A 14,827-nucleotide genomic window follows, 5' to 3' on the forward strand; every position below is an offset into this window, starting at 1 on the left:
AAAAAAAAAAAAGTCAGGGGCGCCTGGCTGGCTCAGTCAGTTAAGTGTCTGCCTTCGGCTCGGGTCATGATCCCAGGGTCCTGGGATGGAGCTCCACATCAGGGGTCTGCTTCTCCCTCTCCTTTTGCCTCCCCCCGCCCACCATCATGTTCTTTCTCTCTCAGATAAATAAAAATCTTAAAAGTCAAGCAGCTCCACAATTACACAAGTCCCTTATTTTAACCATCTGAATGTTAACCTTACTCTCAGATGCATAGCTACAAAGATCAAGAGACTGGGGGCCATCAGAGGAGAAAAGAAACCAGGGGCTGGTATCAGAGAAGGGACAAGGGAAGCAAACAGGGATTGAGAGCGGTCTATGGATCCTATAGCACCTTCATGACAGCGTCCACTCCAGGGGGCCACAGCAATGATGCAAGCAAAGGGAAGGAGTCACTACACAGGCAGCTTTAGAACCTTGTGGCCACCTTCCAAGCTCCAGCCCACTTCCCCAGCACAGATGTGGGGGGGGGTCTCTAACACACAGGCCAGGGGAGTAGCCCAGTTGGATAGGGAACAGCTACCAGCTGCAGCACCTGCTTGAAGCAGCCACAGTGGACAGCAACGCCTCGGCCAATGCTATTCCAGATGAGCCATGGGACGTGGAAGAGACCAGTCGTGTGTCAGGACCTGGTGCGCTGTCCTATGGGGCCACTGAGACCTTTCGATGTAATTTTCTGATGAGTAGCTGACCACAGGACAATGTGTGCGGGTCAGGGGATGCAGACAGGCTGAAGTGCCCACACACAAAGAACACAGGCAAAATCCAGCCTCTGGTCTGGTGCCTCCTCACCCCAGGAGCCTTTGTTTGAAAGCACGTTGCCTGCGCACACTCAAGGCCCTGAGCCTGGAAGCCCACCCAAACCCCAACATGCCGGCCTACACCAGCCCTCGGCACGTCCCAAGGGCTCAAGCCAACTGCTGTCTGCAGGACTGTCTCTCTGGGTCACACATATCCCCCTCCCCAGTAGGTTTCTGAGCCCCCGTTACTACTCAACATAGGGTCAGGAGAGACCTAGAGTAGACCTCACCTATGGAGCAAAGATGTCCCTGGCCTAGAAAATATGCTGCACCTAACCCACAGACTGGCAAAGGGGAGCAGGTGGGGTTCTCTCACCTTCAGAGACCCTCCCTCGGAGTTAGGAATGAGCCCTCCTGTGCCCTGTATGTTGTCTTCACCTGATTTCCCCAGTCCTGCTCTCCAAGACATACTGCCCCAGGACTGCAAAAGAACCTACCAGAAGCTCAACTCACAAACCGGGGACACCAAGAGGCTGTCCCCAGCCAGGGAAATGAAAACACACAAGGCAGATGGAACACACTGAAGATGACAGAAGAGCTGCACCAGGGACAGCGTAGCAGGAACCCCTGGGACCAACATGGGGAAAGGGATGGCCCAGGACACACAGTCAGGTGGATTGGCCAGCCTTCATTTTCCCAGGAAGTAAAGCCTCTAGCAGGCTGGCTGGCTGGCTGGCTGGCTGGCTGGCTGGATCTGGAGACCAGTAAGTTCCCAGGCGCAGAGCCTGGCTCATTGCCCTCAGGTGGTTCTGCAAGGTGGAGGAGACACCGCCCAGCCTTCGGACACCTGTGGCTCCCTAGGAGAGGGAGCCCAGCAGAGTAGACAGGGAGGCAGCACTCACTCACCCTGGCTACTCCAATGCACAGGCAGGACCTCAGGAGGTCTGCTGGGCAGAAGCTCCGCCACTCAGTGCATGAATCCAGGTGAGAATTTACCTGTGCCAGGGCCGAGAACATTCCATGCCCACTAAATGGGGCTGCCTACTCCAACACCCCCAGGAACTCCTGCCACGGGACAAGCACAGTCTGGTCTCACGTTCCCTGCCTGCCTCCTCTCTCTCAACCCAGGAATAAAGGCAACCCCCACCCCCCACGCCCGGACCACCTTGATTCATTCCAAAATAAACCTCGACGGCATTAAAGGCAAAAAGGAGAGCACAGAACGGCTGAGGCACTTGATGATTCCACCCCTTTACTGTGCCTTGGAGATACGGCCCCATGCAGGCCGCGCTCCTCGGGGCTGCAGCTGCCCGGGAGAAGCTTCTGCTACGTGACACTTTTTAGACTTTTTAAACATGTGGCCCGACCGTTTGCCATTTGAGAATTACAGCAAATGATTCTATTTGTAATTTCTAACCCTCCCACTGCCTCCCCCCAAAAAAACTGTACATGAGTTTACAAACATATTAACATATAAATAATGAGAAGCGTCCTGGTGGGAGCCTCCCCAGCTGTCTCTGCTTGGAGCGGAACACCGCGGGGAGCGCTGTGCCCACACAAAGTACCCACGACGAGGGGCCTCCGTGGCGGCGGCCCTGGGTGCACGTCACCGGCTTCTTCACACCTTCAGGTCAACCACCAGTCGTGTCTGCTGCGCCCAAGGAAGCTCAGGAAGCCCGGTCATCGCTCTGGCTCGAGCTCGTGCTGGAAGGGGCGCTTCTTCTCCCGGCAGTGTTTCTTGTGAGCTGGCCAGTCCTTCTGCTGGCACTGAGAGCCGCAGTACCGGGCCACCTGGCAGCGCCCGCAGATGTTGAACTCGCGGAGCTGAAAGCACACACACAACCACCGTGGCTTCGCCGTCGCACCAGGGGGCCGGCTGTGGGGCAGACGCCACGTCCCAACCAGAAAGGACCCGGCACCCCCATGCCCTGAAGCCGCCACGCTGGAGAGGGGCTAGGACAGCGGGGTGTGGGCCAGCCCTCGCGGCCGCACTGGTACCTGCTTCTCGATCATCGTGCAGGGAGGGTAATGGCACTCGTAGTAGGTGCAGGAGTTCTCCTCCTCTTCCACCACGTCCCCGTTGGCGTTATAGTACCGGGTCACGTTCAGGACGGGGAACTGCTCCTCTATGGGGTCAGTGGGAAGCTGCTGGATCGCCAGCCAGTATAAGCTTTGCTCCCTCGAAAGGAAAAGCAGACGGTTCGGTACAGTCCAGCCAGACACGGTCAAAGCAGGGACATGACAATGACATGACTCCAGGACAAACTGTTACCCTTGCTTGGTTTTTACGACAACCTGGCTTTTCTTTGGCCACCCTCCCCCACTATGTAGTGGGGCTTATCTCTGTGTGACATCAGGTATCCACCCACTAAAAGGTACAGAGCAGGGCTATGTCTACCTCACTCCTCAATCCCCCCAAATCTGGGACTGACAGGCACACGGCAGGCAGAGAGAACATGGGGTCTCAGGACAGGGACCCGGACAAGTCTGGCCACCCGAGCAAGGCCTCGAAGCCCTTTTCCTTGCTCATGGCCCCAGAGGCACGTGCTTCTGCCCCGGCCACCTGCCCTTCGATGCTGTGAGCTGCTCTATGTCCTTAGTGGACCAGAAGCTTACAACTCAAGAATCCCACCCGACGCTAGAACTGAGGCGCCCCAACAGTCCCTACGGGAGTACAGGTTGGGTGGGACAAGTGCAGTCAGTCAGCAGCCCGCCCTGGTGCTGGGTTCCAAAGGAGCAGGTTAACACCCCCTTCACCCCACCACCCCCATGGGGGCCAGGCCTGGAGAGACTAGGTTATATACAAAAATTAATTCAAAATGGATCAAGAACTTTAACGTAAGACCTCAGGGCGCCTGGCTGGCTCAGTCAGTAGGGTAGAGGCCATAAGTCTTTTTTTTTTTAATTTTATTTTATTATGTTATGTTAATCACCATACATTATGTAGTGATCCATGATTCATTGTTTGCATATAATACCCAGTGCTCCATGCAGAACGTGCCCTCCTTAATACCCATCACCAGGCTCACACATCCCCCCACCCCCCTCCCCTCTAGAACCCTCAGTTTGTTTCTCAGAGTCCATAGTCTCTCATGGTTCGTCTCCCCCTCCGATTTACCCCCTTCATTTTTCCCTTCCGACTATCTTCTCTTTTTTTTTTTAACATATAATGTATTATTTGTTTCAGGGGTACAAGTCTGTGATTCATCAGAGGCCATAACTCTTGATGTTGGGGTGATGAGTTCAAGCCCCATGTTGGGCCTGAAGCTTACTTAGAAGAACAACAAAAAAAAGGGCACTATCCACAGAGCTAAAAAGGCAACCCACAAAATGAGGGAAAATATATGCAAATCATGTATTTGATAAGAAATTAATATCCAGAATATATAAAGAGCTCCCATAACTCAACAAGAAAAAAACCAAACAACCAGATTTAAAAAGAGGCAAAGGGAGCCTGGGTGGCTCAGTCAGTTAAGCGTCTCTTAATTTCAGCTCAGGTCATGACCTTAGGGTCATGAGACTGAGCCCAGCACTGGGCTCCATGCTCAGTGGGAAGTCTGTTGAGATTTGCTCTCTCCCTCCCCCACCCCCCAATAAATAAATAAATCTCTAAAAATAAGCAAAAGACCGTAATACACTCCTCTATAAAAAGACGTAAAAATGGCCAACAGGCACATGAAAAGATGCTCATCATCACTCATCATCAGGAAAATGCAAATCAAAACCACAATGAGATATCACCTCACACTCTTTAGGATGACTATTCCTTAAAACAAAACAAAACGAAAACCAGAGTGTACTAAGTATTGGCGAGGATGTGGAGAAACTGGAACCCCTGCGCACTGTTGGCGGGAATTTAAAATGGTGGACACTGTGGAAAACATTATGGTGGTTCCTCAAAAAGTTAAAAATAAAACTATCCTACAATCCTGCAATTGCACTGCTGGGCATATACTCAAACAAACTGAAAGCAGGATCTTAAAGAGACATTTGTACTTTCATGTTCACGGCAGCATTATTCACAACAGATAAAACACGAAAATGACCCAAGTGTCCGTTGTCGTCAACACACAAATAGGTAAAATGGGGTATATAAATATAATGGATTATCATTCAATCTTAAAAAGGATGGAAATCCAGACAAAGGCAATACCACGGACAGACCTTGACGACATTGTGCTGAGATAAGCCTGTCACAAAAAGACAAATCCTGCAGGATTCTACTCCCAGGAGGCCCTAGAGAAATCAGATCCAGAAACGGAGAACGAGAGGGTGGAGGCTTGGGGATGGGAGGGGGTCTGTGTTTGGGTGGACAATGGAAAAGTTCTGAAAAACGGATGGATGGTGGGGATGGTTTTACAGCCATGTGGGTGTATTCGATGCCACTGAACTGAACATTCAAAAATGGTTAAGATGGGGGCACCTGGGTGGCGAAGTCACTTGAGTGCCTGACTTTTGGTTTCGGCTCAGGTCATGACCTTATGATTGTGGGATGGAGCTCCCGCTCAGCCCGAGCCTGCTTGAGATTCTCTCTCCCTCTCCCTCTGCCCCTTCCTGCCCCACCCACCCCTGGGTACACTCTCACACATGCACACTCTCTCTCTAAAATATATAAATCTTGGGGCGCCTGGGTGGCTCAGTCGTTAAGCGTCTGCCTTTGGCTCAGGTCGTGATCCCAGGGTCCTGGGATCGAGCCCCGCATCGGGCTCCCTGCTCGTTGGGTAGCTTGCTTCTCCCTCTCCTACTCCCCTTGCTTGTGTTCTCGCTCTTGCTGTCTCTCTGTCAGATAAATAAATAAAATCTTAAAAAAATATATATATGTATAAATCTTAAAAAAAAAAATGGTTAAGATGGTAAATCTTATATGCATTTTACCAGAATAAGAAAAGTTTTTCAAAGGGAAGAGTCAGGAGGTAGGAGGCTGCTGGCTGCCTTCTGAGCCCTTCAATGAAGTCCTATAAGACAGAGGCAAGTTTTGGCCCCAGCCGGCTTTTAAAAGCAGCAAGGAAAGAAAACACACTTTGACAAAGAGGCCCTTCCCTCCCCCAACAGATGAGCCGCCCTTGTGGCCCCCACACGGAAGGAAAGCCAGGCGGGATGTGCAGGCCTGGGAGAATCCATGGTGCCATATTCCTGGCCTCACAGGCCGATTCCCACCATAAGAACCAGCCATGTGGAGGCCACCAGCTGAGAAATAGAAGGACACATAATGCCCAGGCCAGCTGGGAGTTCGGGCTGCACTCAGGCTGGCTCTGACCCACAAATGGTGTGACCACTGCCGAGGGTCTAAATCCCTAGCCTTGGACAAACTAAGGATGGCACCACTAGATCGGCTCCTCGGAGGTCACAAAGGAGAGAGCCTCAAGAGCACAGCCTCAGTCCTGGGCTTCCCAGGAGGAGCTTAGCCGAGAATGGGGGCAGCCAGGCCATGACCCGACAGAGACCACTGGACAGGGTAGCCTGGGGCGTAATGGACCCTTTCCCAAACGTGTTCCCAACTGTGGTTATCTTATAACCATAAAGGGTGTTCAGATGAGTAAATGTAACATTCAGCCACAGGTTGGCCAAACCATGAGTCACACAAAGGCCTAAAGTGACAGACTTCATAACCCAGAGGTCCTGGAAGGAGCAGATGCACTGCTGGGTGAAGGGGTAGACAGTGCCTTCTAGGTCTGCAGTGGGGAAACCTCTCTGGTGTTGTAGGGGCAGGTCCCAGTGCTCACACTTTACAAGCGTCCATGCTGGACAACCCAGGAGAAAATCTATGGACGCTGATTTGCCTTCTGCGCTGCCCTTACCCTTCTGTTGATAACACTGTCTTTGTTTTGTTTGATGAAAGAGGCTTCCCAGAGGCCCGAGGGCATGCACAAACCCCAGAGAGACCCTGTGAGCCCAGAGATGATGTACACATGGCCAAGAACATCCTGGCTCATTTCAGCTCCCAACTCCCATCCTACTGGTTCCCCAGCTCTTCCCAAGGGCTCCATGAAGCTCATACCTGGGCTGTTCTTGGGGCCATGGGAACTGCTCTCAGCATCCTACTTGCCCAAGTGGGATACCTATGCTATCCTGAGCAGAAGCACTGTTCTCAGGACCACACAGAGGTGGAGGCTGAACAGCAGAGTCCCCAAACCACATTGCCTTGCTTCTTTTAAAGAACTTATTTATTTATTCGAGAAAGAGCAAGCGAGAGAGCACAAGCAGGGGGGAGGGGCAGAGGGAGAAGCAGACTCCCTGCTGAGCAGGGAGCCCATCATGGGGCTCGATCCCAGGACCCCGGGGAACATGACCTGAGCCAAAGGCAGCTGCTTAACCGACTGAGCCACTCAGGTGCCCCATGTCTTGCTTCTTTTAAACCACTACCTAGGTGAAGTGTTTAGACAAAGAGCATGACAAAAAGACGCATGTGTGTGTACAGGGGCATCCTTAAGATAAAGACGTCCAACTTTTCTCAGGGGTATGGAGCAGAAGTCCTGCTCATGTGCAAGCATCCAGCCCAGACAACCCTTCTCCCCACTAGAGCCAATCATTAGAGAACCAACCCAAAATATAACCATCAAAATGGTATCCCACTCCCATGAAGAAAACAAGGGTCCCACACTCTGAGGGAAAATAACCAAGGTCTCCACTCTCACAGAAGCATCAGAACGCAGAGTAGAGACATGAGCCCTCTTGGTAACAAGAGCCTGGAGGATGGGGCACCAGGGTGGTTCAGTCGGTTAAGCAGCTGCTGTCGGCTCAGGTCATGATCCCAGGATCCTGGGATCCGGCCCTGCGTTGGACTCCCTGCTCAGCGGGGAGCCTGCTTCTCCCTGTGCTCCCTCGCTCTCTCTTGCACATATGCGCTCCCTCTCTCTCAAATAATAAACAAAATCTTTTTTTTTTTTTTTTAAGATTTTATTTATTTATTTGACAGAGAGAGACACAGCGAGAGAGGGAACACAAGCAGGGGGAATGGGAGAGGGAGAAGCAGGCTTCCTGCCGAGCAGAGAGCCCGATGCAGGGCTTGGTGACCTGAGCTGAAGGCAGACGCTTTACGACTGAGCCACCCAGGTGCTAAATAAAATCTTCAAAAAACAAAAACAAATGAAAACACACAAGAGCCTGGAGGAGGGCTTTCCCCCCGGAGGCACCTCCGCTGGCTTCAGGAGGCCCTGAGGAGACCCACCTTTGTTTGCTGGATGTCTCTTCAGCTTTGGGCCGCCAGCCCCACGGCACCAGCTGTAGGTTGTCCAGGCGGTTGTCCACAGTCACAGCATTGAGGTGCACCACCTGAAACCCGGGAGCAATGCCTCCCCTGTGCCGCTCCCTAGGAAACAGACAACTCTCGCAATCAGCCGCCTCCGGCCTTCCCAAACACTTCAGCCATGGGGTCTGAACTGGCCCCTCGCCACACTGATGGGGACAGTCAGGAGCAAGGCTGCTGAGAGGAATCCAAGTATGTGAGTCTGTGGCCAAACAAGATGGACCATGTTGACAGTTCAGGCCCTTGATTTAAGAGCTAGGCTGCAAGAAGCCAGGATGGAACCCCCAACTATCAAACACACAGCCTAGAGAACACCTCACCTGAGTATTTCGAAGCATTTTGGAACTCCACCATGGACGCCAAGGAGAGGTGTTGGTCGTTCCTCACATCCCACTAACAAGCTCAGCAAGAACACGGTAGAGGGAGCAGACCCCACCCTACCCCAGAGGAGGCTGTGTCTGGAGCAAGTAGCTGAGCAGCAAGTGCACTTTTAGGCTGCTCCATCAGTGGTACAATACGCAAATGAGCAATTCCTCTGGGTTGCGGCAATGACACAAAAGTAAGTAAGGGATGGTACGGGGAGCAGGACTCGGGGAAAGCACCTTCTGTCAACAAGGGCAGGTTGCTCCACAGGCTCCATGCACCCTGTACACAACAGGGCTCACGCAGTACCCAAATGGCAAACAAGCAGCTGGAAAATACCTACCACAGCAGCTCGTGAAGGAGCCTTCCTGACCCTCTTCCTCGGTTTTTGTCAAAGGCATACGCAAATATCTTAGCACCATTTCCATCTGCATCTACTTCCATCCGGGCCTGAGAAAAAACAAGGAAAAGGTCTGTTAAAAAACCTCCTATTCTCAGCTACATTTTGAATCCCTCTTAAAGAAATGAAGTGAAACAAACAAGCCAGGGCACATATATGAGGCCTATTTCTGGGACCCAGGGCTCTGCAGAGGCTCCCAGACATGGAAGCCAGCCTTGTATCCCAACAAGCACACACTCACAAACCACTCTGCAAAATACTGTGGACACAGAGAAATAAATTTTCCTATTCTTAGAAAAAACTCCACAATTCAGTGAGAGAAATCCTTGAACAAGTAACTAACAGTTGACCCCTGAACATACAGGGGTAAGACACACTGAACCCCCACACAGTTGAAAATCCACATATGACTTTTAACTTTCGGATACTTTACTGATAGCTTGCTCTTGACTAGAAACCTTACCAATAACAGAGACAGCTAATTACATATACTTTGTACGTTACAGGTATCATGTGTTATATTCTTACAAGAAGTTAAAACTAGAGAAAAGAAAACATTTTCAAAACAAATTACTGGAGTATGTTTATAAAAAAAAAAAGCAAACCCCAAAACCAAAAAAACCAAACCCACATCTAAGTTAATCTGTGCAGTTCAAACTCATGTTGTTCAAGGGTCATCTGTACTACAAAAGCATGAGGGGTTGAGATGAAAGTGTAGTGGGTCCACAGGCTCCTGGAGGATTTACAAAGGGGAGGGGCCGGTAGGTAAGGACTGGCCAGTGAACAGAAGCTCATCAAGCAGAGAACAGCAGAAGGCAAGGGAGCTCAGGACGATGAGAATGGAGAGCACCAGGGCACAGGAGGGACGGTGGGGCCAGGCCAGAGGAAAGGTGAGGTGGCACTGGACAGTCTCCTAGGGAGTCAGAGCTTGTCCAATTGAACATTCAATCACAAACATGACACAATTTGATCTGTTTTCAGAAAGAGTCAGCCACCAGGGTAAAGTGGGGGAGGACCAACATCACAGTGGTGGTGGGGGGGCTCCACTGGACAGTGAAAGCCAGGTTGCCCTCACAGGGGCTAAAACCCATCCCTCCTGACCCTCCCCGGCACTGACTGAAGCAGGCCAGCAGAGAAACAGCCACCCTTACCTCAAAGGAGTAGCCCTCCACCAGCGGGATATCTTGCTCATCTATCAGTGTGTACTTGGTCTGGAAATTAACCATGTTTCAAAACGTTACCTTCAGGGTCACAGCAAAGTATCAGTAACAGACAGAAATGGCCCCTTCCGGCTACATGAGGCAGCCTACCCCAAAAAGCCGGTGGCTATTTCCCACTCAAGACTGTACCAGAGGAGCGGGTATCAGGCTTCACTTCCCATCCACAGGAGCCTAAACCGTAAGTGCCACTGAGCCGGCTAACCTCTAAGCTGTGTGTTCTAACGTGCCAATAAACCTAATGTGAGAGGCCGGCTTCCGCAGAAGAGAGGAAGGGGCCCTGGATTGAGGCAGAACATCCAGAAGGTTTCAATTAACGTTTATTTATTAAGATGGGTGGCAGTACACACTGAATTGTTTGTTTTCTGTCTGAAGTGTTCCAAATAACAGTTCTAGGGGATGATATCAACACAACCAGTCACTGAGTTAGAAGGGGTCTCAGAGCTGACGGGGAGCCCACCCTTCCTTAGGTAAAAAGCCACATTCCTCTTGCAGGAAAGGCAGCAAACAGTCCCCCAAACGGACTAGTCTCATTCTTGCTTGGAAAGCCTTTTTCTAAGATCTAAGCCGGTTTTACCTTCATCTGACTGCCTCTGCTCCTCTCTCCCACCAGAAGCTTCCGCCGCTGGTGATGGGAACAGGGTTCCCATCCAGGGTAAGGTCCGTGGCTGGAGCAGCTGCACGGCCGGCCGGCTCCTGGAAACAGCCAAGCCTCAATGCCCACAGGTGCCAGGAAGCCCCAGCCTCGAACACGCGGAGGGCGGGGCCAGGTAAGGGAGAGAAGCAGAGGGAGGCCCTGCTCTGGGAGGCCCACCGAGGCTCGTCCAGACACGACCACCGCTGGCAGCGTGAACCCTGCGCGAAACTCCACTACGGACTGCCAGGCACTGAGACGCACGCACACTATCTCGCCAATGAGCGAGCGGGCCGCCTAGGAAGGGCGCTGCGCTGCCCGCGGCCGCCAGCCCCCTCCTGGCCCGCGGGGACCCGCCGCCAGCCAGCCCGCCCGCCCGGCCCGCATCCCCCCGACCCCGCGGCCCCGGCCCAGCGCTCCGGCCCCCGGCCCCGCGCTCCGCTCCGCTCACCTTCCCGGCCACCCGGCCGAGCCGCACGATGCCCAATTTGAAGTCGGTCATGGCCGGGCCTGCGCTCGGCCGGCGGCGCCGCTCCCTCGGGAGGCGCCGGGCCGGGACCGGGGCCGGGCCGGGGCGGCGCCGCGGCGCGCCGGGTGGGCCGGGCCGGCGGGCCGGGGTCGGGGCCAGGCGGGACGAGGCTGGGCCGGGCTCGAGCCGCCGCCGCCTCGCGCCCGCCGGACCTGCCACGCGCCGCCGCCGCCGCCGCCGCCGCCGACGACGCCGCCGCCGCCGCCGCCGCCGCCGCCCCGCGCACCACCGCGAGCGGAGCCGGAGGCGGGGCGTGGCGCCGACACACCCCCCGCCCGCCGCCGACCCGCCAATCGCGGGGCGCGCACTGCGCCTGCCGGCGCGCGCCGCCTCGCCGTGGCCAATGGGAGGAGGGAGAGTGCGCCGGCGCATTGAGGAGCGGAGGGAGCGCGGGGGAGGGGTCGGCCGGGGGCGGTGCCTGCGCGGCCGCCCCGCGCTACGTCAGTTTCGCGGGAAGCTTTGTGCTGGAGGTCGGACTTCGGCTCCTTGCTCCCCGCTGCCGGTTCTAGGCTCGGACCCAGCGCCGGACCCCACGCCCGGCCCCGGACTCCGCACCTAGCTTCCGACCCCGCGACCAGCCCGGCGGCCCCCGGTCTCGCGCCCAGCTTCGCATCCCCACGCCGGGACTGCGACTCGGACCGTGCTCCCGACTTTCGACCCCTCGCGGAGGGGCCGGCGGGAGGGCCCTGCAGGTTGGGGTTTCTGCGGGACTCGCTGCGGCTCCCCGTAAACGGACCCCCTTTGCAGGACAACGTGCAGGAGGCGCGAGGTGGGAGGCGCTGCGGAGTAGGGGCTGGGGAGCCAAGCGCCTAAAGGACTTGGGCACCTGCCCGCCCTCCTTCCTCCTTGGCCACCCACCACCTCCTCACAGGGGCCCAGCTGAGGACCACGGTGGCCCGGGGTTTCCCCACACAGCCCATCCTCAGGCTACCCCAACCTTCCCCAGGTCTCAGGCTGCTTAACTAAGGAAGGTGTGGTGATGTGCCAGCAGCTGAACAGCTTGGTCCAGCTCCTTCCTAAACAGGCACTCCAGGGCATGAGGACTTTGGGGGCTACCACCCTTGTTTCCTGACAAACACTCCAGCTGGGCTTTCAACCCCCCCCCACACCCCCCCACTGAAACTACACCAGTGCACAAAACAAAAATCCCTGGTCATATATCAGTTAGGGAAGCAGAAAAGGCCCATGATAAATAAGTCCTATGCGAAAGTGATAAATGCTGTGGGGGAAACAAGTAGGTCAGCATTAGGGGTTGGAGTCCTCGGGAAGGTGGTGGGCAGGGAGTGCCCTATTGACAAATCAATTTGAACAGTGTAAGGAGAGAGCCATGTGGGCATTTGGGGAAAGAGCCAGTGCAAAGGCCCTGAGCTGGGATGTTTGAAAAAGTGGGGTGTCCACTGTGACCAGACAGGAGTGCAGGACAGAAACAGGTCAAGATCAGAGATGTGAGGGGCCAGAGGGGAGTTAGTAGGCTCGTATAAGGACTTTGACTTTTACACTTAGAAAAATGATGCCATTGGAGGATTTGAATAGAGGAGCAGTTTTTCCATGAATCAAGCTGGCTGATGGGCACGGTAGTTTAGGGGGAAAGATTGGAAGCAGGAAGGCTATTTAGCAAGTGAATACAAGTAGCTAGCCAAGAGATAATGGGTGTTTGGACACATGGGGCCAGTGTTCTGTAGAAATCTGGTTGGCCATGTTTATGCTTCAGTCACAACCCCAAATTCTCAGTGGCTTAGCAAAATAAAAATGAATTTCTTGTTCATGCTACATGTTAAGGTTGCAAAACAATTGAATATATGAGTATAGAGTTCAGGGGAGCTGTCCAGCCTGGGGTATAAACTTGGCATTCAATAGCACATTTGTTGTATTTAAAGCCATGCAGCTGGATGAGATCACATTGGAAGAAAATGCTGTGGGGCACCTGGGTGGCTCAGTCGCTGAAGCGTCTTCCTTCGGCTCAGGTCATGATCCCAGGGTCCTGGGATTGAGCCCCACGTCAGGATCCCTGCTCAGAGGGGAGCCTGCTTCTCCCTCTCCCTCTGTGCCTCTCCCTTGTCCTGCTCTGTCTCTCAAATAAATAAATAAAATCTTAAAAAAAAAATGTGGATAGCAAAGGAGAGGTCAAAGACTGAGCCTGGGTACTCCCTTATAAAGGGGGAAGAGAGGTTGAAAAGAGGAGGAGCCTGTAAAGAGAGGGAGATGTCAAGTAAGAGGAAAACCAGGAGAGGGTGGTAGCTTGGGAGCCAAGTGAAGACTATGTGAAAGAGAGGGATCAGCCATGTCAGGTGCTGCTGATAGGTCCTGTAAGGTTAGGGTCGGGAATTAATAACTGAACAAGACAAGGACACTGGTTGCCTTGGCAAGTACAGCTCTTGATGGAGTGATGGCAGACTACATCTCTCTAAGGGGTTAAAAGGGAGTGATAAGAGGAGATTGGAGGCTGTGAGACAGAAAACTCTTCTGAGGTGTTTTTGCTAAAAACAGGAGCAGAGAAATGGGGCCAAAACTGGAAAGAGAAGGGAAGTGGAGAGATTGTTGGTTTTATACTGGGAGAGGAGACGGCATGTTTGCTCACCAACAGGAGTGATCCCATAGAGGAGAATCGCTGGCGAGGGTAGGGCTAGGGAGTTGGGTAGGGCTAGGGAGTTAGGAGCATGGGTGGTTCAGCTCAGTACAAAGGAGAGTCTGATGTAGAGTTCTGGAAGGCAAGTGGGTATGGAGGTAGGAGTTTGGGGAAGTTCTCTGCTGATGAGAACTTTCTACTTTCTCATATAAGTAGAAAACAAAGTCATCAGTTGAAAGTGAGGACAGGGGAGCAAATGTTGGCAGGGCAAGGAGAGAGGTCCAGGAGTGATGTAACTGTCTAGGAGAGAAGTAGAAAAAGGCAGTAGGATGGCCCAGCAATGTTTAGGGTGCTAGTCAGTGCGACTGTGTGTTTTTCTCCAGCCTATGTAGGCTGCTGCAAAGAAGGCAAGGAGAAAGAGGAGGGTCGGGTTTAGCCAAGACTGTGGCTGTGCCGAGCAGGAACGGAGGGGGGTTCTAAAAGAGAGTGGCCCAGATGCTTGCCTGTGGCGTTAGAGCTGAATGAAGAAAGGAGAGAGGACAACAGAGGGGGCGGGGCCAATGGGTTGGGGTTCCCAGTGGGGGCCCAAGAATTGCAGGAGTCATGGCACTAGAGAGAGTGGGCTAGCAGGGCAGGAGGTGGTAGCCAGAGATGTGTGGACCTGAGATCATGAGGGCTGTGGCTGTTGGTGATGACTGTACGCTTTTGTGCAAACCAACCACTCCAAAACCTAATGGCTTAAAACAACATTGATTTATCATTTTTTGCAATTCTATGATTGGGGTCTTCTGTTCCACATGGTGTCAGCTGGGTCCCTCCTTTGGTTGCACTCAGCTGGGAATTCACTGGAGCACCTAATTTGTCTTCCATGTCACTTGTCTTTGTGTGATGTCTCATTATTCAGGGTTCCCCACATGGCCAGGCAGGATAGCTGGACTTCCTTCCAGCATGGAGGCTGTGCTTTGAGTGACAAATCCCATTGTGCAAGCATTTATTGGGCCTCTGCTTGATCATTCTTGCTAGTATCCCACTGGCCAAAGCAAGTCACCAGGGCAAGCCCAAAATCAGTGTAGGAAGGCTGTTCACAAGTGT

At 53.4% G+C, this 14,827-nt stretch overlaps 1 protein-coding gene across 2 annotated transcripts; it reads right to left on the reverse strand.

The window, feature by feature from the left end:
- Positions 1-2,007: 2,007 nt before the first annotated feature.
- On the reverse strand, positions 2,008-11,244 carry ZMYND19 (zinc finger MYND-type containing 19). Of its 2 annotated transcripts, XM_081804028.1 has the most exons (6): positions 11,092-11,244; positions 9,941-10,000; positions 8,733-8,839; positions 7,949-8,089; positions 2,779-2,959; positions 2,008-2,604 (listed from the first exon to the last, which is right to left on the reverse strand). In XM_081804028.1, exons 1-6 carry the CDS (start codon positions 11,140-11,142, stop codon positions 2,461-2,463), a joined length of 684 nt encoding a protein of 227 aa, XP_081660154.1. In that variant the 5' UTR covers positions 11,143-11,244; the 3' UTR covers positions 2,008-2,460. The 2 variants fall into 2 exon arrangements, with proteins under 2 accessions (XP_081660154.1, XP_081660155.1); XM_081804029.1 differs by lacking the exon at positions 9,941-10,000 and having other exon boundaries at positions 11,092-11,211.
- Positions 11,245-14,827: the final 3,583 nt, after the last annotated feature.

Source organism: Leptonychotes weddellii, chromosome 14 (genome assembly GCF_054177405.1).
Source record: "Leptonychotes weddellii isolate Sample4059 chromosome 14, ASM5417740v2, whole genome shotgun sequence".
NCBI lineage: Eukaryota > Metazoa > Chordata > Mammalia > Carnivora > Phocidae > Leptonychotes > Leptonychotes weddellii.

What these genes read in the sequence shown, in the direction of transcription:
- ZMYND19 (XM_081804028.1), bottom strand. Translation starts at nt 11,142, where the DNA reads ATGACCGACTTCAAATTGGGCATCGTGCGGCTCGGCCGGGTGGCCGGG. An exon ending in TCGGCCGGGTGGCCGGGAAG is followed by an intron (nt 10,001 to 11,091) that starts GTGAGCGGAGCG and finishes GTTAATTTCCAG; the next exon opens with ACCAAGTACACACTGATAGA. An exon ending in TGGAGGGCTACTCCTTTGAG is followed by an intron (nt 8,840 to 9,940) that starts GTAAGGGTGGCT and finishes GTTTTTTCTCAG; the next exon opens with GCCCGGATGGAAGTAGATGC.